Source organism: Eptesicus fuscus, chromosome 7 (genome assembly GCF_027574615.1).
Source record: "Eptesicus fuscus isolate TK198812 chromosome 7, DD_ASM_mEF_20220401, whole genome shotgun sequence".
NCBI lineage: Eukaryota > Metazoa > Chordata > Mammalia > Chiroptera > Vespertilionidae > Eptesicus > Eptesicus fuscus.
Window position 1 is genome coordinate 58,526,827 of NC_072479.1, and position 25,862 is coordinate 58,552,688.

At 42.5% G+C, this 25,862-nt stretch overlaps 1 protein-coding gene and 2 pseudogenes across 1 annotated transcript; all 3 read right to left on the minus strand.

The window, feature by feature from the left end:
• Nucleotides 1-1,530: 1,530 nt before the first annotated feature.
• TMPRSS12 (transmembrane serine protease 12) lies at nt 1,531-25,760 on the minus strand. Its single transcript, XM_054719080.1, has 5 exons — nt 25,529-25,760; nt 24,714-24,909; nt 18,084-18,352; nt 6,026-6,168; nt 1,531-2,093 (listed from the first exon to the last, which is right to left on the minus strand). The coding sequence occupies exons 1-5, from the start codon at nt 25,701-25,703 to the stop codon at nt 1,839-1,841; spliced, it is 1,038 nt and encodes a 345-aa protein (XP_054575055.1). The 5' UTR covers nt 25,704-25,760; the 3' UTR covers nt 1,531-1,838.
• Nucleotides 12,968-13,414, minus strand: LOC103285294 (dnaJ homolog subfamily C member 15-like; annotated as a pseudogene).
• Nucleotides 14,445-16,363, minus strand: LOC114231242 (nibrin-like; annotated as a pseudogene).
• Nucleotides 25,761-25,862: the final 102 nt, after the last annotated feature.

A 25,862-nucleotide genomic window follows, 5' to 3' on the forward strand; every position in this document is an offset into this window, starting at 1 on the left:
TTTTGTTTTTTGTTTTGCTTTAGTAATCCTTGCCTATTCTATCGTTGCAAAAAAGTTTCTCGTATTTTTTTCTACATGTTTTATATTTTTAGTTTTTTATGTTTAGGTCAATGATTCATTTTAAGTTATACTTTATATAGGATATGAAGTAAGGAGCAAGGTTATATTCTTCCACTTTTATTGAGATATAATTGACATACAGTACTGTATAGGTATAAGTTTAAGGTACACAACCATTATGACATGCAGACCCAGGGAAAAGCCCCATGACTGAAAATTTACCTCTGTAAGCAGAGGGCTGGGAAAAACCGAAGAAAGAGGCAGACTACTCGAGTCAGGCAATTAACAGTGTTTATGAAGAGAAATTTACCTACAAGGCAAGACAAATGGATATCCTTCGTGAAGCTTGGTAATCGCCAAAAAATTATGAAGAACAGGGCAAGATGGATGGGGCACTAGGGCATGACTCATCCCAGATAAGGGAAGATGCCTTGCAGGCCTGTTCCAGGAATCAGCATGTAATGTGGGGGTGGGTGGGTGAAGGGAGTAGGGGAGAGGTTGAAATGAAAGTTTCTGAGTGGGCTTACGGGGAAGCAATGTCTGTTCTGGCTGGCATCTAGCTCACATTATGGAAGGGTCTCATATTTCTTATTCTTTTTAATCCTCATCTGAGGATATGTTTTTATTGATCTGAGAGTGGGAGGGAGGGTGGGAACAGGGGAGAGAGGGAGAAACATCTGTCTGTTGCCTCCCATACTCGGACTAGGGATCAAACCTGCAACCTTCTTGGTGTATGGGTTGATGCTCCAACCAACTGAGCCACCCAGCCAGGGCTCCTATTTCTTTCTATACAGATGTCTGGTTGTCCCAGCACCGTTTGTTGAAAGGACTGTCCTTTCCTCACTGAGTTAGCTTGGCACCTTGGTTGAAAATCAATTGGTCGTATATATGTGGGTCTAATTTGGAATTGCTATCTGTTTTATTGATCTACTAGAGGCTCAATGCATGACATTCATGCACTGGGGGGGTGCTCCCTCAGCCTGGCCTGTGTCCTCCCTGGGGAGCGGGTCTAAGCTGGCAGTCGGACATCCCCCAAAGGGTCCTTAGTGCTGCTGTGGAGGTGCGAGGCTCCCGCCACTGCCACTGTGCTTGCCAGCCATGAGCCCGGCTTCTGGCTGAGCAGTGCTTCCCCTGTGGGAGCGCAATAACCACCAGGGGGCAGCTCCTGCATTGAGTGTCTGCCCCCTGGTGGTCAGTGCGCATCACTGACCGGTCGTTCTGCCATTCGGTCAATTTGCATATTAGGGTTTTATTATATAGGATATGTTCATCCACAGGGTACCACACTGTTGTATTACTGGAGCTTTATAGCAAATCTTGAAATCAGATAGTTTAAGTCCTCTGACTTTTTCTTTTCAAAATTGCTTTGACTGTTCTAGGTACATTGCATTTTTATACAAAATTTATAAAAGTTTAAATTATGTAGGTATATAAAATATGACTATTTCACTTTAATTATAAATTCTTTATTATTTGGTGTGTACATACATAAAGCATATATATTTAAACTGAATATTTAATACAAACTCTAAGGAAGTATTCCAATTGAAAAATTATGATTATAAAGTAAAACAATCAAGATACATCAAGGATGCATGTGATCCAGTGCCAAATTTACAATCAATCCCATATCTACAATGTCACAGTCTTTTTATTCCCTCAAAAGTTTCCACATAAGAACTCAAAAGTGGGCAGTAACTTGCCCAAAGAATAAATTATTTTCATTATGTAGAACATGGAATAGGACAGTATGAAAAATACAGCTTCTTCAGAGTATTTTATGGAGTTGCTAGTAAGACAACAGAGCCTAAGGCGACAAGGACCTGTCCAAGTAGACTGCTTATATTAAATATGCCTTTATTCCTAATTGTCTGGTTGAGGTGATATGTCAGCCACGTTTTGTAGAAGAATGGTGAACAATAGACACCAGGAAAATTTTTTCGGCCACAGCCATATCCATAACTGGTAATTCCCATTACAAAAAACTGTTTATGTTCTGGGACGTAGCACATTAATGGTCCACCACTATCACCCTATTAAGAAAGTCCCAAAAGAGTGTTAGTTACTTCTAGCAGTCCTTATATAGTAGTAAAGCAGGAGTAAATTAACCACATTAAACATACATTTGTATAAATATACATTTTCAATATACCTCTGACTAATTATGATCAATGGATTTTCAGTTTTATATTCCAACTCAAACAGGAATTCAGTTACATCCAGTTTGGCCTGGTATTTAGAGGAACCATACAGCTGATGGATAAACTTGCCATCTGTATAGTTTTGAACCAGAATACTATAAAGCAAATTGTTTGGAATTTTTTTGTACAATTAGGAGAAATATAATTCAGGATATGTGCAAAATATTGTAAACACTATCTACTAGAATACTTCTATTGCTGAATGCTGTTTGTGAAAGGTATATCTTTAAGATATATGAAGGAGTCTTTCAGGTGTGTGTGGTTTGCTAGCTAGAGGAGTGAACTGAATCTTGCAAGAAATGGCATCTTTCTAAGTGTTGACATTGGCTGGTGCATGATATTAGGAATACATGGCTAATCCCCTCTGTAGTATCACAAATAACAAATCTCCCTCGCAGTCATACAAGACTGTCCATGTAAGTTGCGTTGGTGGTATAGTGGTGAGCATAGCTGCCTTCCAAGACTGTCCATGTAACAACTGAAACACCATTACTAAGGATGTTAATCATCAAAGCAACAAGGACATTGAGCTGTCACAGTGCCTAAAAAGTTAAAGACTGTTTCTAAAATATTTTCAAATTCTCTATATGTGGTAGGCATTGAATAATTATTTTTTACAATGAAAATGTTTTGCTTATGAATGCAATTAAATTAGATTGGATTCTGTATTTTACTGAGCAAGGTTTTAAATATATATATATTTAAATATAAATATATATATTATGGAGAGGAAAGAGAGGGCTAGAGAGAGAGAAACATTGAGGACAGAGAAACATTGATCGCCCACCTCCTCCTGGGGCCAGGCATGTACCCTGACCAGGAATCCAACTGGTCACCTCTTGGTTCATGGGTCGATGCTCAACCACTGAGCAACACCAGCCAGTCTCAAGGCAAGGTTTTTAAGGAAAAGGACACAGGATGGATAAGCCCTGGATTTCTATAAATAAGAATGAGTAGGAAAAGATCAGAGCATGGGTTATTGCTTAGGGATGAAGTGCTGATGGATTTAGAAGTAGTGAAGAAAAGAGGAATAAAGAAAGTCAAAACAAAGAATAGATAAATTGGACTTCATAAAAAAATAAAAAACTTCTGTGCCTCAAATGATAACATCAGGGAAGTGAAAAGACAGTCCACAGAATGGGAGGAAATTGTACCCATGATATATACAGAATTTTTATGACTCAATAATAAAAAGGTAAATAACTCAGTTTAAAAATGGGCGAAGGATCTGAGTAGGCATTTCTCCCAAGAAAATATACAAATGGCTAATAAGCACATGCAATGATGCTCAACATTATTAGTCACTAGGGCAATGCAAATGAAAACGGAAATGAGATACCACTTCACACAAGGATGGTGGTGATAAAAAAAAGACAGATAAGCCCTAGCCAGTGTTGCTCAGTGGATAGAGCCTTGGCCTGAAAACTGAAGGTGTTGCAGGCTTGATCCCCAGCCCTGGGGCCCTGGTTGGGCGTGTGCGGGAGGCAACCAATTGATGTGTCTCTCTTTGTGTCTCTCTTTCTGTCTCTCCCTCCCCTCCACTCTCTCTAAAAATCAATGGAAAAATATCCTCGGGTGAGGATTAAAAAAAAACACACCAAAAAACCAGACAAGCAATAAGTGCTGACAAAGATGTGGAGAAATTAAAACCCTTATATTTTACTGGTAAGAATGCAAAATGGTACAGCCACTTTGGAATACAGTTTGGCAATTCTTCAAAATGTTAAACATTCACTCAGGAATTCCACCCGTAGGTGAAATTTGCAAGAGAAATTAAAACATACCAACACATAAAAACATATACAGAAACATTTATAGCAATATTATTCAGAATAGCCAAAAAGTGGAAATAGCTCAAATGTCCATCAGGTAATGAATGGCTAAATAAATGTGGCCCAGCCCAGCTGGCATGGCTCAGTGGTTGAACATCAACCTATAAACCAGGAGGTCACGATTTGATTCCTGGTCAGGGCACTTGCCCAGGTTGCAGGCTCAATCCCCAGTGTGGGGTATGCAGGAGGCAGCCAGTCAATGATTCTCTCTCATTACTGATGTTTCTATCCCTCTCCCTTCCTCTCTGAAATCAATAAAAATGTAAAATAAAATATGGCCTATTCATACAATGGTACATTATTTGGCAATAAAATGAATAAAGTATTAATATATGTCACAATGTGGTTGAGCCTTGAAAACATGCTAAGTGAATGGAGTCAGTCACAAAAGACCACATATTGAATGATACATTCATATGAAATTTCCAGAATAGGCAAATCTTTAAAGATTAGTAGTTGCCTAAGGCTGGGGGTGGGTGGGAGGAGGATGAAGAGTGACTCATAATGAGTGGAGGTTTCTTTTTGGGGTGACAAACGTGTTCTCAAATTAGATTATGGTGATGGTTGCACTACTATGTAAATAAATATACTAAAAACCCATTGAGTTGTACACTCAAAATGGGTGAATTGTGTATATGTAAATTGTATCTTAATAAAGGTGGTAATGGGAAAGAAAGGAAGAAAGATTCAGCGCAAATCAGGAAAGTAAGGATTTGGGTTGAGAAAAAAAGAACTTTTTTTAAATAAAACAAATTTTAAGAAAATTTTAAAAATATATATTTGTATTAATTTCAGAGAGGAAGGGAGAGGGAGAGAGAAATAGAAACATCAATGATGAGAGCGAATCATTGATTGGTTGCCTCCTGCACACCCCACACTGGGGATTGAGCCCATAACCCGGGCATGTGCTCTGACTGGGAATCAAACTGTGAACTCCTGGTTCATAGGTTGATTGGTGGTAATAAAAGAGACAGACAGGCCGAAACCGGTTTGGCTCAGTGGATAGAGCGTCGGCCTGCGGACTGAAGGGTCCCAGGTTCGATTCCGGTCAAGGGCATGTACCTTGTTGTGGGCACATCCCCAGTAGGGGGTGTGCAGGAGGCAGCTGATCGATATTTCTAACTCTCTATCCCTCTCCCTTCCTCTCTGTAAAAAATCAATAAAATATATTAAAAAAAAAAAAAAGACAGACAAGGCAAAACCGGTTTGGCTCAGTGGATAGAGCGTCGGTCTGTGGACTGAAGGGTCCCAGGTTCGATTCCGGACAAGGGCATGTACATTGGTTGCGGGCACATCCCTGGTGGGGGGTGTGCAGGAGGCAGCTGGTCGATGGTTCTCTCTCATCGATGTTTCTTCCTCTCTGTAGAAAATCAATAAAATATATATAAATAAAAAAAAAAAAGATAGACAAGCCCTAGCCAGTGTTGATCAGTGGGTAGAGCCTTGGCCTGAAAACACCAGCTAGGATAAAAGATTTTTTGAGAGGAATGGAGAGAGAAAAACACTGATGGGCTGCCTCCTGCACACCCCCGACCAGGACCCAAAACCATGTGCCCTGATGACCCTGAAACTCCTCTGTGTCTGGCAGGATGTCCAACCAACTGAGTCACACCGCCCAGGGCAAACATTGATAATTAAGACATCACCAGCCTTGGCTGGGTAGCTCAGTTGGTTAGAGCATTGTCCCAATAAGCCAAGGTTGTGGGTTCAATTCCAGGTCATGGCACATCTAAGAATCAACCAATGAATGAGTAAATAAGTAGAACAAGAAGTCATTGTTTCTCCCTCTGTGTGTGTGTGTGTGTCTGTATCTTCCTTCCTCACTTTAAAATTATTTTTTAAAAAAAGGCTTTACCAGAAAGTGATCAAAGGCCTTGTTCAAGTTCCCTTTGGCTTTAGAAAATATTTCTAAGGAAAATTATTTGGTCTTACCCTGCAAGTATCAAAAATTCCATCTTCATCACCTGCACAAAATGAAGTTACAGGAATTATATTCCCATAACCCTCATCAGAATTACAAATTTTTCGAGAAATATAATGTACTTGTGCTTCCTGTAACATTCTTGTAGTATTACCTATTAACAAACAAACAAACAAAAAAAAGCGCCAATAAGTGATTTTGGAGAGCAGGTATTTTGACAGTGATATAAAATTTTCATGTTGAATAGGTTTTCTTTCCAAAGTGATTGATTCAACAATTATGTAAAATTGTATCAATATTTGTATGTATGTGTGTATGCATGCCTAGGAAGACTGTGGAAGAACATTCACCAACATGCCAATGACCGTAATCTCTAGAGAGGAGGAATTTCAGGTTATTTTTGCCGTCTTTGCTCTTGTGTTCTCCTGTAGGTCTCACAATAGGATCTATCGATTTTACAAAATAAAGCAATTGTCAAGGACTAAAGACATAAAGCCTGAGGCCAAACTTTCTTCTGTTGTAAGTTGTGAATACTTTTACTTAATTTTACAACGATGCTAAGTCTCGGAGGATGGTGCACAGGAAAATAAAATAGATTTTAATGTATGTACTCCCCTCACTTCTCTGCTCATCCCAAACATAAAGTGGTTCTTGGCTACACAAGAAAATAGGAAAATACAGGACAACACACCAAGGACGGAGAGGACAGATTACGGACAGACTTAGCCATAGGAAAGCTGCTGTAACAGCAGCACCGGATCCCCTCAGCCCGTCTCAGAGTTGCCGTTGTCACCTGCGGGAGCCGAGTGTTGTGTGTGCCCTGCGTACTCCAACTTTCCTGGTAATAGACTTTGTCCCCTTGAGGGCAGGTGGGCAACGGTTCCATTCACAGAACTCCATTCTGCTGGTGACACTGATTGGTCCAGACTTCTCTATATTTAGTATAAGTGTAACTAATTGGAATCCTTAGCCAGCCTTTTTTTTTTTTTTTTTTAAACCGGTCTGCTGGAGAAGAACGTTTCACCCTAGTCACATGACTGATTCGCTATAAATCTAAGGCAGCCTGATTCTCTAGTTGCAGCCTTTTGAGGACAGGCAGCCTGAGACACTACCGTCAACATACAGAGAGAAAAGGAATAGGAAGCAGAAATAAAATACATCCCAAAGCCCAGATTCCTGGATTGAGGCTTCCTAGAGGCTAGCCACATTTCTGCCATTTATTTAAAAATAATTTCCAGTAACACGCTGCATATAAAAGAATACATGTAACATGTAAGTGATATCATGTAATAATAAAATGAACACCTGGGAACCTACCACCCAAGTAATGAACCTGGTGCAGTGCTATTAAGAAACAAACCAACAGAGATTTCAGAGTGAATACAAGAGGGAGCCCAGAAACAGATGTCTGGACTTCGTTCTGTTCCTCTGGTCACTTAGAACTTCCTGCACAAATACAGCACGGACTCATTACTACAGCTTTAGAATAGTTTTCTTCCACACGATTGTGTTGGCTGTTCGTGGTTCTTTTAGAATGGGCTTTTTAATTGTCTCAAAACTCATTAGGGTTTATCATTCCTTGGGTGAGTTTTTTTTTTTTCTTCCAGTTTTGCAGATAGAATTGACATCTTTATGATACTCAGTCTTCCTATGCAAGTATAAAGTGTTTCACTCCATTTACTTAGGTATTTTTAATGTCTTTTTAAAATAGTTTAGAATTTTTTTTCCATAAAAGGCCTGCAATCTTTTGTTAGATTTGTTTTTAGCTACCTAATTATTTTGGTATTTTTATAAATGTTAATGTCTCTTCACTTTTACAACATTAAAATGAAAATTTTTAATCATAAAGCAAAGATAAAAGAATTTCTCAGTGAACAGTCATATGCCCACCTCCTAGTTTATCTATAGTTGTTTTTGCAACTTTTATTTAGCTATTATCTTAAAGTTATAGAAAAGTAGCAAGAATAGTATAAAGAACTGTCAAATACCCTTTACTGAGATTCACCAGTTGTTTTTTCTCACATTTGCATTGTTTGCACTCTGTATGTTTATAATTTTTTCTGAACCATTTGAGGGTGAATGGCAGTGATTGTTTTAGTGTGTATTAGTTAAGAAAAAGGACGTGCTCTTATTAACCATAGTACTTTTATCAAGATCAGGAAATTTAACACTGGTATAGTACTATTATTTAGTTCACATTTAATCTCAGTGTATTTTATTTATTTTCCAGCTATCTTTCTGTTATAGATTTATAGTTTAATTTTATTATTTATAGTTTAATTTGAACCACTGACCCACTTCTATATTTGCCTATTCTGGACACTTTCTCATATAAATGAAATTATATAATATGTGGGCCTTTGTGTCTGGCTTATTTTACTTAGAATAATGTTTTAGCATGTATCAGTACTTCATTTTTATGGCTGGATAATATTGTCTGACTATACAATTTGTTTATTCATCAGTTGATGGACATTTACATTTTTCATTTTTTTGTTACTAGGAATAATGTTGCTATGAATAGCTGAGTATTGATTTTTGTGTGAACATGTTTTCATTTCTCTTGGGTATATTCCAACACATGAAATTGCTGAGTTGTATGGTAATTGTATGTTTAAATTTTTGAGGAACTGCCAAACTATATTCCAATGAAGCTGTATCATTTTATATTCCCACTAGCAATGTATGTGGGTTCTAATTTTTCATATTCTTGCCAACACTTGCTACTGCCTAAATTAAAAAAAAAATTAAAAATTGATTTCAGAGAGAGGGAGAGACAGAAACATAAATAATGAGAATCATTGGTTGGCTGCCTCCTGCACACCCCCTACTGGGGATTAAGCCTGCAACCCTGGCAAGTGCCCTGACCGGGAATCAAGCCAGGTGACTTCCTGGTTCATAGGTTGATGCTCAACCACTGAGCCACGCCGATTGGGTGCAACATAAATTTACATTAAGTGAATTATATTAAGTGAATGATGTTATAAATATCCAAATGGTCCTTGGCAGAAAAAAAGTTTCCCCACCCCTGTTTTAAAGTCTATTTTTGTCTGATAAATACACTGAGTGGCCAGATTATTATGATCTCTGAATGCATAATAATCTGGCCACTCAGAGTATATACTATATAATAAAAGGCTAATATGCAAATTGTCCCCTCAACCAGGAGTTCGACCAGCAGGCAGGCCGGCCAACCGCCCATATCCTCTCCCTCTGACCAGGCTGGCCAGACCCCACCCATGCACGAATTCATGCACTGGGCCTCACACACACACACACACACACACACACACACACACACACATACACACACACACACACACACACAGTGGCCAGATTATTATGCCTTCAGAGATCATAATAATCTGGCCACTCAGTGTATGTTGCTTGTTTGTTTCCATTTGCAGAAATATCTTTTCCTTTCCTTTACTTTCTGTGTCTTTTGATCTGAAGTGCGTCTGTTGTAGGCAGCATATGTATGGGTCTTATTTTCTTATTTATTCAGCCAACTTATGTCCTTTTAGTGGAACATGTAATCCATTTACATTGATTGTTAGGTATGTAGTTATTGCCATTTTATAACTCATATATTTTTTAAAATATATTTTATTGATTTTTTACAGAGAGGAAGGGAGAGGGATAGAGAGTTAGAAACATTGATGAGAGAGAAACATCGATCAGCTGCCTCCTGCACACCCCACAGTGGGGATGTGCCCACAACCAAGGTATGTGCCCTTTGACCGGAATCGAACCCGGGACCTTTCAGTCCGCAGGCTGACGCTCTATCCACTGAGCCAAACCGGTTTTGGCTTAATAATTCATATTTTTTTACCTTTTCTTCTTAAGTCCCTGTAATATTTTTTTGTAATAGTCATTTGGTAGTGGTGAACTTTAGCTTTTTATTGTCTGGGAAGCTCTTTCTCCTGTGATTCTAAATGATAGCCTTTATTCTCCTTAGATTCTAAAGGATTATTTGCTGGGTAGAGTAATCTTGTTTGTAGGTACTTGATTTTTATCACTCTGAGTATTTTGTGCCAGTCCCTTCTTGCCTGCAAAGTTTCTGTTGAAATATCATTTGACTGTCTAATGGGAACTCCCTTGTAGGAAACTGCTTTTCTCATGCAGCTTTTAAGATTCTGTTTGTCGTTAACCTTTGGAATTTTAATTATGGTGTGGGTCTCTTTGGATTCATCTTATTTCAGGCTGTGCATGCCCTGGAGTTATGTTTATTTTCTTAACCAGATTAGGAAAGTTTTCAGTCATTATTTCTTCTAATAGATTTGCAATGCCTTGCTCTCTCCTCTCCTTCTGGTATGCTTATGATGTAAATGTTGTTACACTTGTTTTCCCAGAGCTCTCTTAAACTATTCTCATTTTTCTTTTTTTGCTGTTCTGATTGGTAGTTTCTGATAACTTGTCTTCCAAATTGCTGATTCAAACCTCTGTTTCATCTAATTTTCTGTTGGGCCTCTCTAGTGAATTTTTCATTTTATTTATTCTTCATTTCTGATTTTTAAAAAATGGTTTCCATCTCTTTTTGTAAATTCTCACTGAGTTCATCTAGTCTTCTTTTAAGTTCATTGAACATCCTTATATCCAGTGTTTTGAAATCTGTACCTTATAGTTTTGACTCATTTTATTTCACTCTTTTTTAAAATATATTTTTATTGATTTCAGGGAGAAAGGGACAGAGAGAGAGAGAAAGAGATAAAAACATCAATGATGAGAGGGAATCATTGATCAACTGCCTCTTGCATCCCCCTATTGGGGATTGAGCCCATAACCCAGGCATGTACCCTAACTGGGAATTGAACCATGACCTCCTGGTTCATAGGTCAATGGTCAACCACTGAGCATACCTGCCAGACTAATTTCATTCTTTTTTAATATATATATATATTTATATATATATTTTATTGATTTTAGAAAGGTAGAGATAGAAACATCAGTGATGGGAGAGAATTATTGATTGGCTGCCTCCTGCATGCCTTCCTACTGGGGATTGAACCTGCAACCAAGGCACTTGCTCTTGACCAGAATCAAACCCAGGACTCTTCAGTCTGCAGGCTGACAATCTAACCACCGAGCCAAATCAGCTAGGGCTCATTTCATTCTTTTTCTAGAGTTTTTCCTGTTCTTTCATTTGGGACATGTTTGTCGCCTCATTTTGGCCGTCTCCTTGTGTTTGTTTCTATGTATTAGGTAGATCTGCTGTCTCCCGGTCTTGGCTGGGTGGCCTTATGTAGCAGGTGGGACCCAGATGGCACAGTCCCTCTGGTCTTCTGAGCTAATTGCTACAGGTAGTCAATCCCCTGTGTGCATTTTGTGTGCCCTCCTGTTGTACTTGAGCCTTGATTGCTGTTGGCCATAACTACAACAGAGTTGTTGGGTGAGAGCTGACCCCACAGAGTACGATGTGCTGTATTGGGGATCTTGTGCTTGCTGAGTCCAAATTTTAGGTTTGTCATTTGCAGAGCTAATTGGGTGGTGGTATGGTGTGATCTGAAGCCAATCACTGGGAGGTGTGTGTGTTGGTTCTAGGGGCTCTTGAGAGGGCCTCTAATGCAGGTTCAGTTCAGCCTCTGACTGTGTCAATCCTGGGGTCACCTGGTAGGAACTACAAAGTGATTTGTGGTTGGTAGTTTCCTGTGCTGGGCCTAGAGGCTCCTGGGAGAGGCTATTCTGTGAACCAAGACAGGCTGCCAGGCAGGGGCCACTTTGCAAGAGCCTACTGAAGCCAGCTGCTTCTTATTTGAGGTTTGTGGATCTATCAGATTTGGACGAAGTCCTCAGCCCAAGCCAAGGCTGGCTGCTTGTGAGGAACAGCTACTGGAAGAGGTTCAGGCCTGTGCCTGTTTGGGTGGGTAGGTTCTCAGGAAATCAGCAGGAGGACCAAACAAGATTAGCTAGTTTTATGGAGACTCACATTTGGCACCTTGACTGTGCCTGCAGGCTGTGTGTGTGGAGGGCCCAACAGAGGGTCAATAGGTCCTGCCAGTACTTCTGTCTAGGCCAGAGCTGCTCCTCCAGCCCTTGCCTTGAAGCCAGACAATTCAGTTCCTCCCCGTATATCCCTGATGCTTATCAAGATGCTGCCCCAGCCCTAGCTGGTTTTGCTCAGTGGATAGAGCGTCAGCCTGTGAACTAAAGGGTCCCAGGTTTGATTCTGGTCAAGGGCACATGTCCAGGTTGCAGGCTTGATCCCCAACAGGGGGCATGCAGGAGGCAGCCGATCAATGAGTCTCTCCCATCATTGATATTTCTATCTCTTGCTCTCTCTTCCTTCCTCTCTGAAATCAATAAAAATATACCCTATATAAAAAAATGTAGTATGCAAATTGTCCCCTCGACCAGAGTTCTTCCAAGAGTTCGACCAGGGATTGGGCCAGCTGGTGGAAGGGAGGGAGGCCCCGGTGCTGGCAGGTGGCCAGGGGAAGGGAGGGAGCACCCGGTTGGCAGCCGGCAGCCACTAGGAACCCTACCAATGCACAAATTTTGTGCACTGGGCCTCTAGTATGTGTATAAAGATGCTGCTCCAGCACTGGAGCTCAGAGTGAGTGAGTCTGTCAGCTAGTAAGTCCTTGTGTTGGCCCTTTAAGAGAAACACCTGGAACTCACACAGCCCTCAGTCTCATCTGGACAGAATTCCTGTTGATTTTCACAGCCAAAGTTGTGAGGATTCCTAAGCACTGGTGGTCTGGGCTAGGAAGCTGGGTATGGGGCTGCGATCCTGCCCTCTCCTCAGGGGAACCTCTGCAGGCTATATATCCCTCCTGATTCTTTGATTGTAAATAATTTATCATTATACTGTTTAACAGTGGAATAAATTAATATTTATGGTTAGCATATGTACAAAATTTATGAAGGTGGTGGTTTAGATTAAACTTGCAGGACTTTTTAAAGCACCCCCTCCCCTTTTTTTCTTTCAGAGTATACTAGTCCTTAAGGATCAATCAATTTTTGGTGGTTTCTTCAAGGAAGTCTTTTGCTTCATTTATTTTGGTTGTTAACTATGGAGACCCACCTTAATCTGGGTGGTTCAAAATCATGATTCTCCTGTGAACTGTTTTAATCTTGGCCTTGCCAGCAGATGAGTTTATACCCCAAAATAAGACTAGCTTCTCCCCTGCACATTTTCTGTTCAAATCCTCCTTTCAGTAGGATGAAAGGTTAGGAGCTGAAATCTTTGCAGTTTCTGTGATGACTTGTTTAAGAAGTTTCCAGATCTGAAATACACAGCAACCTGCAGATGCAAAAGCTGAAACACCTTGTCCTAAGGCTATCAAGCTTCTTGCCAGTCCCTGGTCAATTTCCGTGTCTGGCCATTTGGTTGAGGGCAGCGAGTACCGAGTATAGTGCAGGCCTTTGCCCACAGGGGCAACATCGCCGAGGGCAGCCATGGCAATGTGGTGAGGGAGGTGCTGTGCGCACTGACACTGCCTACATGACAGACGCAGGGACAAACTATCCCTCCTGATTTTAACCACCACACCATGGGTGTACGATCTGCCCATTCTGTGTCTCTGCCCCTCCTACCAGTCTTGACATGGTTTCTTCTTGTTAAAGAAGTTATGTTCAGCTAGTCTTCAGGTGGTTCTCAAGGGTGGTGGTCCTATAATTTAGTTGTAACTTTGATGTGATTGTGGGAGAAGGTGAGCACAGTGTTAACCTACTCCGTCATCTCGACCAGAAGTTCATTCCAGCTCTCTAGATTAATGTTGCTATGGTGTAGCTTTTCCTATCCTTTTGCTTTGAGCATACCTCTATCAGATTGGAAGTGTACTATGTATACCGTATATGAACCATTTGCTGGATCATGAGTCTGACTCAGTTTTAGAATATAGTCCTAGAGCTCTAGCTTTAGGGGTCTCCCCACACACACAGAGCAATCTTTGTTTTTCAACCCTCTCAAGGCCCATGAAACCACAGAAATCAATATTCAATGTTATAAATTTGGTAAAGACCCTCAACTTTGGTTATCTAAATTTCCCATCTTCATACTCAGTCCTTGACCTATGTATTTTCTGTTTTTAATAGTTTTCAGTGGGAAGGTTGGTATGTGCATGCAATCTGCAGAACCAACTTAATCCTCAGAACAATGCTCTGATAGGTATTAATACTCTCATCTTATAGATCATGAAAATGTGTGGCACTGTGAGAGATTATATAAAATAGTAGAAACAAATGAGTTTTGAGGCAGGCTGACCTGGGCATGAATTTTGACTCCTTTCTTAGCTCACTGTGTAACTTTGGGCAATTTATTATATTAACCTCTTTTTTTAGAGTTTTGTGCATTTTATTTAACCAATTCAGGCCATAATATTTGTAACTTAAATCCCTTGTATATATTATATGCATGTACCCCAGAGGAAACAGGAAGTAATACCTGACAGGAAATGTTTTTCCATGGCTTCTTTATTAAATCCTTAGTTATCTTCTCCTTTTTATATTAGAATTGTACCTAAAGAGATCACTGGCAAGAGGCTCTTCTTTTGCATGTTGATTTTGCACCTCCATTTCCTGCCTCAAGGCCCCTTTTAATTCTATATTCTTTTGATCATGATGAACTATTAAATCTGATCCTCCAAATGATCTGTGGAAGTTTCCCTACTCCAGGAAATGTGATCTTTCAGAATTTCTTGAAATTTTTTAGTCAACCATAATCATCCTTTTCACTAGGTGCATTCCTGGAGGCAGAGTTACCAGTGATCTAAATTTACTCAGCAACACCTTCTTTGGAAGAATCACACCATCATCCTGAAGCCTGTCATTGTTAGATGATTTTTTAGTTGACCTAGTAATTCTTGAGATCACATTTCTTCCTAATTTCATTTTCTTGAGATATTTTGTTACTTTCTGGTATTGTTTCATCATTAAAAGAGCCCTTTGTTTCTATAGCTAATCTTGGCTCTTTTGTAATATTGACATCTTTCTCTTGTTTTGAACTTTCACTTCAGTTTCTAACTCTGGTTTTGTGTACTTGAATAATTGTTCCAAGACTTCATTTTCTATGGCTAAATTGTCAATTTTCCTTTTTTCTGATCTTTGATTTTCTGTAGAAAGAGATTGATTGGCAGAATTTTTCACAGTGGATTTTTAATCTATTTCTATAAATGTTATCTGATTCTCCCCGCCCCCCCCCCCACGCCCCCAGTCTTATTCCGAGATAGATGCTGCTCCTTTTTTTTTTTTTTCATATTGAGGATGTAGCAAGTTGCATTTATTCTAGATGAGAATGAATTCTTGCTGATTTAGATGAAGAAATTTCTCAATTTTCTTCATCCCTTTCCCTTTCCTTAGTGGATAGTTGGAAGTAGTTTCTGATGGAGTTGATCAGTGGCTGCTGGGAAGCCCAATTTCTCCCTCTATTTACACCTAGGAGCGTGGTTGGTGAAAGCTGTATTATTATCAGAGCTTATGTGGAGGTTCCATTAGAGTAGATGTTTCTTGTGAAGGTAGTCTGAATTTTTGTTCCATTCTGAAGATTTTTATTTCTTTTGTCCTTTCACTCAAATCCACACATCTGTTTGCTCTGACTCTGTGTCGGCTACATGTTATGTTCACTGAGGCACTTGGCATGAGCTTCTCTTTGAAGGACAAGCCTTGGAAAAGGCTCGGTGCTGGAGCCATCATCCTGAATCCCACACTGGGCTGGCCCTGAGGATCACAGTAATTCTCTGGAGTCATGAAAACAACTGCCAGTCCAATTTCTGCTTCAGGAATAGGTCTAAGACCTTGCCTTTGCATGGATTGAATTGGATCCATTTTTTCTGAGAGTCAGAAATTAAGGAATTTGTTATTCTTACATCAACAACAAAATGTTCAGGAGCTGAAAATAAACTATCATCATCTTCATTTTCTTCTGTTATCAACCTAGCATCTTCCTCCCAAAACAACTGCTGAACTTACGCTGCTTGGCATTCAGAAATACAAATGTTTTCCCTTTGAAGATGTTTTCTTTCCTGTCGTCCTAACAGATCAATATTTTTACTTCTAAAAGCTGGTTCATCATCAATAGGTGGGTAAAAACTTTCAATTTGTGGACGCTGCTTCTTAGACAGAAGTACTTTTAAAAACTCAGTAAATTATTCTGGCCTTACAATTGGTCATCCACAAATGAGTGCACGTATTGTTTTAATGATCACTTTAACTGACATCAGAACAAGGTGTGTGCATTCACACCGTACTCCTCCGGGTTGCAGAGTGGCTTGATTTAAAGCAGTTTTCCCAGAGACTTCTAAACAAGAAGCGTATGCAGCCAAAGACTCAGACTCCACTCTCCATTTACTTTCAAACACTCCAAAGTAACTCTATCCTGTCTTCAAAGTTTGGGAAAGGCCATTCTACATTTCTTCCTCATTCACAAAGGTACCATACTAATAATTATCTTTATTGTAAAGATAAGGTTGGTTACAGAAAAGTTGGCAATGAACACAGCATGATTTCAACTGATTAATCATTTTCTTTCTTTCTTTTTAAACCTCTCCCAATTTTCTCCATTTTCAGAGAGAGTGGTCTGGCTGCTTCCCCCATGCTCCCCACCGTGGGCAGGGAGCCAACCACAACCCAGGCATGCATGTGCCCTTAACCGGGAATCTAACCCGCGACCCTTGTGTGGCCCATTCTCTAACCACTGAGAACCACGGGCCAGGGCTGACTGATCATTTTCAATGAGAATGCCAGTTTTCCCTTCCTACACACCCGTCAAAAGTCTGTATGGTTCTTGGCTGGGCCGTGGAGGTTTGGGGGAAGCGGGGGTTGGGAGGCGGGGGGGGGAGGAGAGCAGCTTCCACATGGGTCAGGTCCTCAGTGTCAGGGCGACCGGCGGCTGCACAATTACAGCTAACAGACGTGTGCACTGCAGTGCCTTGGGACTGCGGGCACCTAGACATATGAGCTGCCCATATTAACCTCTTTAAACCTCAGTTTATTCATTTTTTACAGCATTTCTCATAGTATTGATAGGGATGTTAAATGAGAAATTCATTAAAATGCTTGCCCTGCATAAATGGCAGTTGCTCCTATAATTATTCTCATTGTTAAAGATTTAATAATTGCCAATGGCCATTAAGCTAGTACAGGGCAGGGCTGAGATTCAGACTTATGTTTGTGATTCTAAAACCAATGCCTTTCCCTATACCATGTTGCTTTCCTTCTCTTCCTTAGAAAGAATTAACAGAGGAAAAAATAATAATTCACACATCTTTCATACATTTACCTCCAGGCTATCCTATCTAACTAATCCACAAATATTAAAATGGCTAGGTTCTGTGAGGAATAGAAGAAAAGGCTCAGTACTTGATCTCATATATGGCTAACTAGACTTTCATTACCTCAAGAGCAGTTTGTACTTAATGTAGTACTTAAATATTCAGGCTTTAGAATAAAAAAGACCTGGATTTGAGTCTCAGCTTCTCAACCTCTAAGATCCACAATTCCTGATCTGTTGAAAGGGAATAATAACATTAACTCCCTAATAGGAATTTTTGGAGGATAAGATAAAAATAATATATTTAGAGCAGGGCTCGAAACATGGTTAATGCTCCCAAATGGTAGCTGTTGTTATTACCAAAGTGAGATACCGTTTTCTACATTTAAATTTTTTCCCATTAGTGCAGCCAATCAACAACAGTGCCCCTTTGTGTAATAAAGAAAATTCACTATCAGCTTGTTTGATACTAAACAGAGCATTAAATTTAAAAGGACACCAAGTTGACTCCTTACAGCCAGAAGCTTATTAAAGACAAGCCATTCTGTCACGTAGCTGGCTCTATCACCTATGCGTCTCAACAAGGACACAAACACTTAGATTGCCGTTCTCTCTGAGGATGTCCAGAGGTTCGGGTATCTTGGCATGTATAACCAGAGAAAGTCTTTATTTCTGCTTTGGAAGATAATTTTCTCTCTCCCACAAGGAAGAAAAAAAAAAATACAGACAAGACAGACAGACATTTTCTTTTCACTGATTTGTAAAGACTCATAAAACAGAGAGATAAATATATAAAAAGGTTCACCCTCTCCAATAACCAGAAAAAAAAACTGTATCAATAAAGTTCAGACTATAATTACCTTCTTCTGTTTTTCTTCCCCAGCCACCTATGAAACACTCTGTCTTTTCATCCAGCTTTTGGAAAACATCAAAAGGTAGACAAATAGGCTGGATATAGTTATTGTACTTCACTGCTTTTTTCAAATGAAAAAGTGCAATATCATTTACATAAGTTTCCAAATTGAAGTTTGGGTGGATGATGATTGCTTTAACCTTTATAATCTTGGTGTGTGGACGTCTCCCATCAATATTATTAGTTCCAAGCACAGCTCTCCACACTACAGGATCTCTAAAAGAAAGTAAATGTTCTTGTTATAAACACGTTTATTTGAGTAACTATTCTTAATCTCCCACTAGTTTTTTTTCTCATGTTAATAACAAAAAAATTTTATCCTACTTTTATGTGACATAAAGTCACATCAAATAAAAACCTAAATATCAAGATGTGGGAAAAGAGAAAAAGATCAGTGGAACAGGAAGTCCAAAAACAGATTCAGAGAAATTTTTTAAAATATCTTTTTTTATTGATTTCAGAGAGGAAGGGAGAGTGAGAGAGAGATAGAAACATCAACGATGAGAGGGAATCATTGATTGGCTGCCTCCTGCATGCCCCCTACTGGGGGATCAAGCCTGCAACCCAGGCATGTGCCCGTGACCACAATCAAAGCCGGGACCCTTCAGTCCATAGGCTGACATTCTATCCATTGAGCCAAATCAGCTAGGATTCAGAGAATTTATATGACCTAGGCAGCAGCACTTCTTACCAGTGGACAGAGCATGAATTAGTAAATGATATTGGGGAAACTAGCTAATTAACTAGTGTGAAAAGTGAATTAAGTCTCTGAAAAACACGAAACAATAAAATAAACTCAAAATGGATTAAATTAATTTAGACACAAATATTTTAAATAAAACTTCCTATCTTTTAGAGATACATAAAGTGGTATGTCTGAGATTTGCTCCAAAATAATTGGAGGTGGAGTTGATGAGGATAAAGATGAAACAAACTAACAAAAAAGATGAAACAAGATCCTGCATGAATTGATAATGAAGATGGGTTATTAGTATCTGGAAGTTCACTAAACTATTCCCTCTTCTTGTGTAAATTCTTGAAATTTTAGAAGGAAACATTTGGATATTAAATTTAGTGTGAGAATTATAAAAAATAAATCAGAAAGAATATGTAGGCGAGTACATAAAACAGTATTGACATGAGGAAGGACTTTATAAAGCATGACACTAAATATAAAAACAATGTATCTTGACAAGTCTTTAAAAAAACACACCAAAAAGCAAGCACGACCCCAGACCAAACCAAAAGATGTTCTGTAGGACAAAAGTCAACAATTAAAACCCAAGCATTTTATAGTTGTTATACCTGTCACTGGATTAGGAAGGAAGGACTTACTTTTTACATGGTTGTTTAAAATGCTGAAATTCCTTTTCACTGTTCAAGTTGGAAAAGTTTATGTATGAGTGTGTGTGTGATATGCGCACATCCTATATAATAAAAGGCTAATATGCAAATTGACTGAACAGAAGAACGATCGGTCGCTATGACGCACTGACCACTCAATGGAGGAGCTTCCCCTTGGTGGTCAATGCAGTAGCCAGAAGCCGGGCTCATGGCTGGTGAGCGCAGCAGCGGTGGTGGGAGCCTCTCCCGCCTCCATGGCAGCAGTAGGGATGTCCAACTGATGACCTAAGCCATCAGTCGGACACCCCCCAAGGGCTCCCCACCATGTCAAAGGAACAGATCAGTAAAGGCACATTATAGAATTCAGGAGGCATTAAGAGCTTTTCCAAGACTTTTCAAACCATACAAGCAGGCCTTTTCTCCCTTGGCTTAAGGTTTAAAAGCTGTAGAAAAGCAGTTTTTAAAGATAGCATGTTAGAAAACAGTTGTAAAACACCCACACCTGAAAGAGCAGAATTGACTTCTAACTCTAAAACTTTTTCTCCATCTCCTTCTGTACCCTTGGTTTACACCGCTGTATCTTCCCAGGTTTATAATCTCTGTTCCTCAAAGGCCAATTGATAGAACTAAATCCATATTTTAAAAATATAGTGTACACATTAAAACCTATCCAATCAGGCCAGTTCCCTCAATTGAATTTGAAGTTATTAGTTCCTTTTAAAGACTTTTCATGCCCTAGCTAGTTTGGCTCAGTGTCTACAGGGTCAGACCGAAGAGTCCTGGGTTCGATTCTGGTCAAGGGCATGCTCCTTGATTGCAGACTCCTCCCTGATCTGGGCCCTGGTTGAGGCTCATATGGGAGGCAACCACATCGATGTTTCTGTCTTTCCCTCTCTTCCACTCTCCCTAAGAGTCAATGGAAAAATATCCTCAGGTGAGATTAACAAACAAACAAAAAAAGACTTTTCATTCTTCTCCAAGACAGCTGTTCTCTTAAAAATTAAAGACTAGCCTGGCTGGTTTGGCTCGGTGGATGGAGCGTCAGCCTGTGGACTGAAAGGTCCCAGGTTTAATTCCAGTCAATGCACATGCCCGGGTTTCAGGCTCGACCCCCAGTAGGAAGCATGCAGGAGGCAGCCAACCAATGATTCTCTATCATCGTTGATGTTTCTCTCTCTCTCCCTCTCCCTTCCTCTCTGAAATCAATAAAAAAAAAAAAAAAAAAATCTAAATAAAATTAAAGACTAGCCTGGCTGTTGTGGCTCAGTTGGTTGAGCACTGTCCCATGCACCAAGAGGTCCCTGGTTCAATCCCAGTCAGGGCACATGCTTGGGTTGCAGGCTCAACCCCCAGTAGGGGGCATGCAGGAGGCAGCTGATTGATGTTTCTCTCACATCGATGTTTCTATCTCTTTATCTCCCTCTCCCTTCTTCTCTCTCTAAAGTCAATTTTTAAAAACCCATATATTATTTAAAATTAAAGACTAAAGGGAGACTGTATGACAGGTACCATGGTTTTCCAAAGGATTTATCTTAGAGCTTTATATACCAGTATATATTCTAATCCTCACCCAAGGATATGTTTTTAGAGAGAGGAAGGGGGAAAGAGAGAGGGAGAGAAAGAAACATCAATGTGTGAGAGAACCATCAATTGGTTGCCTCCTGTATGTGCCCTGACTGGGGATCGAACCTGAAACCTAGGTATGTGCCAAGATCAGGAATGGAACCCAAAACCTTTTGGTGTAGGACAATGCTCCAACCAACTGAGCCACCTGACCAGGGCTAGAGCTTCATATTAAACTAGAGGCCCAGTGCACGAATTTGTGCACAGGTGCAGTCCCTAGGCCTGGCCGGCGATTGAAGCGCAAGCATCTGGCGTGGAAGGGCAGGTCCCAGGTGAACTCTGGGCCCTGGGCAGCACCTGGGCCCCTGGACCCCTGCGTGCCCCCCTCCGCCTGAGTCATGGCACCTGAGTCCCCATGCGGAGATGAGGTGGGCGCAGCTGAACACCGCGGGCCAGGGCGCAACATGGGCCTCTGGGCCGCCCAGCGGCACCGCATGGAAGCTGGGTGGGCAGTGCGCTCTCTCCCGGCTGGCCTTGCAGACTGGCTCCTGCGTGAACCCACATGGAGCCCAACCAGCCCCAGCTCATCCGGAAGAGGCCGCATGGGTGCGGGGCAGGCTCCTTGTGGGCGCTGGGCACCTGGGCACGAGGCGCGAGGGATTCCCCGGTGCAGGCCCTGGCATCCTGGGGAAGGGGACCAGGGGGAGTGAGAGCGAGCTTGGCGGACACCTTTCATTCTCACCGCACTTCTTCCCCGTCACCCCCGCCCCCCAGGTAGCTGGCGAGAGGTCGCAGCCCCCTGCCTGGGTGCTGCGGGAGGTTGGTTGCTGCCACGCACCCACCTTGGCCTGGCACTGCACGCTCACCTACTCCACCATCCCACCGTGGTCCCACTCTCAGGGCCCATCGGGGCCAGCAGTGCCTCCAGCCGCCCACTGCCAGCACTGCGTCACCGATGCCCGCCATGTTCCTTGCCACCCCCTGGTGGTCAGTGCACATCATAGCAAGTGGTCGAACTCCCGATATCCCAGCTGAACAATTTGCATATTAGGCTTTTATTATATAGGAGGACTAGAGGCCCAGTGCACAAAAATCATGCACGGGTGGGGTCCCTAGGCCTGGCCAGCAATCAGGGCCAGTCTGATCAGGGCCAGGCTGAAGAGGTGACGGTTGCTAGGCCGGGCGTGGAGGGAATGGACGCTAGACGCCGCCATCATTGGTTCCCTCCCTCCCCACCTCCTCCTTCCCTCGCCACTGCACCACCACCGTGGCGGGTGGGGTGGGCGGCGGGACAATTGAGGCCTGCTGGCTGGAGGGAGAGATGGGGCATAGGAGGTTGGCCACTAGCCCCAAGGAGGGAGCTGGCCCTCAGCCCCCTGAAAGGGGCCGCATCCGCCGCCACCCATCCCTGGTTCCCCATCCCAGCCCTGGGCCTGGCCCCAATTGGGTGATCGGGGACTGCTGGCTGGGGGGAAGGGACTGCGGGAGGTTGGCTGGCCAAGGGAGGTTGGCTGTGGGAATGCACTGACCACCAGGGGGCAGCTCCTGCATTGAGTGTCTGCCCCCTGGTGGTCAGAGTGCATCATAGCGACCAGTCGTTCGGTCGCTTAGGCTTTTATATATACACTAGAGGCCTCATGCACGAAATTCATGCAAGGGACTAAGCCCTCCCAGCCACAGCGGCTGCCTTGGCCCTGGCAGCCCCGGCTTCGTCCAGAAGGACATCAGGAAGGTCGTTCGGCTGTCTGGTCTAATTAGCATATTAAACTTTTATTATTATAGATAGGCTAGAAACCCGGTGCACAAAATTCGTGCACGGCGGGGGGTTGTCCCTCAGCCCAGCCTGTACCCTCTCCAATCTGGGACTCCTAGAAGGATGTCCGACTGCCCGTTTAGGCCCGATCCTGGTGGGATCGGGCCTAAACGGGCAGTCGGACATCCCTCTCACAATCCAGGACTGCTGGCTCCCAGCTGCTTGCCTGCCTGCCTTCCTGATTGCCCCTAACTGCTTCTGCCTGCCAGCCTGATCACTCCCTAACCACTCCGCTGCCAACCTGGTTGATGCTTAACTGCTCCCCTGCCAGCCTGTTTGCCCCCAACTTCCCTCCTCTGCCAGCCTGGTCATCCCTAACTGCCCTCTCCTGCAGGGTTGATCACCTCCAACTGCCCTCCCTTGCAAGCCTGGTCCCTCACAACTGCCCCTCCCTTGCAGGCCGGGTGCCTCCCAATTGCCCTCTCCTGCTGGTCATCTTGTAGTGGCCATCTTGTGTCCACATGGGGGCAGGATCTTTGACCACATGGGGGCAGACATATTGTGTGTTGCAGTGATGATCAATCTGTATATTACTCTTTTATTAGATAGGATAGAGGCCTGGTGCACGGGTGGGGGCCAGCTGGTTTGCCCTGAAGGGTGTCACAGATAAGGGTGGGGGTTCCCTTGGGGTGTGGGGCGGCCTGAGCGAGGGGCCTGTGGTGGTTTGCAGGCCGGTCACACCCCCTGGCAACCCAAGGGGAGGCCCTGGTATCTGGAATTTATTTTCCTTCTACAATTGAAACTTTGTAGCCTGGGGCGGAGCCAAGCCTGCTGCTCCCTCTGGGGTGGCAGCCATTTCTGTGGCAGTTAATTCACCTTCTACAATTGAAACTTTGTAGCCTTAAGCGGGTGAGCCCGGCCAGGGTGTGCGGAAAGCCTTGCTTCCCCTGTTGCCGCCAGCAACCCTGGCTTGCTCTCTCAAGCTCCATTCTGCCACCAGTTGTTTGAATTTGTTTACCTTCTATAATTGAAACTTTGTAGCTTGAGTGGAGGCTTAGGCCTGCAACTGCTATGGAAAGCTTGGCTTCCTCTGTTACCTGGGAAATCTTGCTCTCTGTGGCTGTAGCCATCTTGGTTTGGGTTAATTTGCATATTCGCTCTGATTGGCTGGTGGGCATGGCTTATATAGCAGAGTGGTGGTTAATTTGCATATTACCATTTTATTAGAGAGGATGGTTCTATTCTCACTGCAATAAATCCTATTTCTCCAATATTGACATAATCCATAGATTCAATAAACATTTATTGAAGTAGGCCAAGTACTATATTAGTACCAGGAATACACTAGTAAAATAAAACATGTAGTCCTTGCCTTCAAATAACTCCTGATCTAAAGGTGAAAAAGACAAATACATGATTACAATATAATAATTTTAAAAGCTAAAAAAAAGTTTCATTATTTAAAGCAAGGTCCAACCAACTCCAACCCATAAGCCAAATCTGGCCTGTCTCCTATTTTTACACAGCTAATAAACAAAGAATGTTTTTTGCACTTGTAAATGGTTGGCAAAAAAGTAATATTCTGTTCAAATTTCAGTGTTCATAAATATCTATTGGATCACAGCACATTCAATTATGTACTGTCTATGACCACTTTGGTTCTACAGTTACATAGTTGAATAGTTGTGACAGACACCATATGGTCTGCAAAGCCTAAAATATTTACCGAAAATGTCTTTACAGAAAATGTTTGCTGACCTCTGACTTACAGGATTCATTTAAAAAGATATTCAGTGTAGTACATATAAGGCATAATAGGCCCTTGCAAACATACAGCTTAACATGAAGTCACGTGTTCCTCCACCACTTTAAAATACTCCTAAGAGAATAAAATAGGAGTGTGTTAGGAATACATACCTCGTGTCCCTAGTGCAGTGGGCAGCTGTGAGGACCCAACTGTTTCTCACTAAGCTTCCCCCACATATATGAGCCATAATTTTTCCGGATCGAATCTGCAGGCTAACTATCCAGGGCCACGCGCCAATCTGAGCGTCTGTGCCCCCTACAATCCGAGACCCTGTCAACATATTCACAAGCGGAGCTGTTCCACAATCTAAAAACAAAAATGACGTATTACTTAGACTGAACACCTAATAATATGTATTACTTCCCAATCTTAACACATTAATATAAGCTTTTAAATTCCTATTTTAACAACGGGTCGAGCAAGCTGGATACCGTATTTTGAGGGAGGAAAAAAAAGGAGAGTTAAGGTCAACAGGTCTTAATTATTTATAAATAGAACGACATTAAATCAACACAATTCATCCATTTTAAAGCTCTGTTGCCCAAGAGCATACAAATGAGATGTTTTTCTGGCCAGGTGTCATGTTCTTCCCTGGGTGAGCTGGGGATCCAAGAGCCACAAGCTCCCATACTTGCCATTTTCATTGTTTATTTTTCTGAACTGCAGTATGCAAAGGTCACCTAAGAGCCCTAATTCAACTCGGAATTCCAGTGCATTCTTAATCTGTGAGATGGGAATGACGAGCCCCATCATGTTGTGAGGCGCACAGAGAGACGCCCTTCTTACTCCAATCCCTGCTCTGGTCGCGGTTACGTTTTTAGTTCAAGGCCCTCGGGCCGACGGGACAGGAGGGCCCGGGTCAAACACCGTGGAAGTGGGGAAGGGCGAGGGGACCGGTCCGAAGGGAGGAACGAACAGATACTGCCCTGTGCGTCCGGCCGGTCCTCCGGGGCGCGCTGCCCCTCCCGCCGCGGGAGCCGCCCGGGACCGGCCGCCCGGGACCAGGAGGGGCGCCTGCCGGGCGAGAGCGAGGAGCGTCCCGGGAGGAAGAGGGAGCTCCCCAGCAGCAGCAGCGCGGCGCCCAGCGGCCCCAGCCGCATAGTGGGACTCCTGCGGGCAAGATGGCGCAGGCCGCCCACCCGCCGGCCGCGCGGTGGGGCAGGTGGGGGCGGGGCCGAGCCCGCCCAGTCGCGGCGTGGCGCGCAGAGGTACCCCGGGGTGTGTGCGCTTATTGGACAGATGCACCAGGAGTCCCGCCC

Bases quoted from the DNA above. Each gene is read 5' to 3' on its own strand.
- TMPRSS12 (XM_054719080.1), bottom strand. From the start codon at position 25,703: ATGCGGCTGGGGCCGCTGGGCGCCGCGCTGCTGCTGCTGGGGAGCTCC. The intron at 6,169-18,083 runs GTAATTATAGTC...GTTTGTTAATAG, and splicing joins GGGAAGAAAAACAGAAGAAG to GTAATACTACAAGAATGTTA. The intron at 2,094-6,025 runs GTAAGACCAAAT...CTTTCTTAATAG, and splicing joins GAATTTTTGATACTTGCAGG to GGTGATAGTGGTGGACCATT.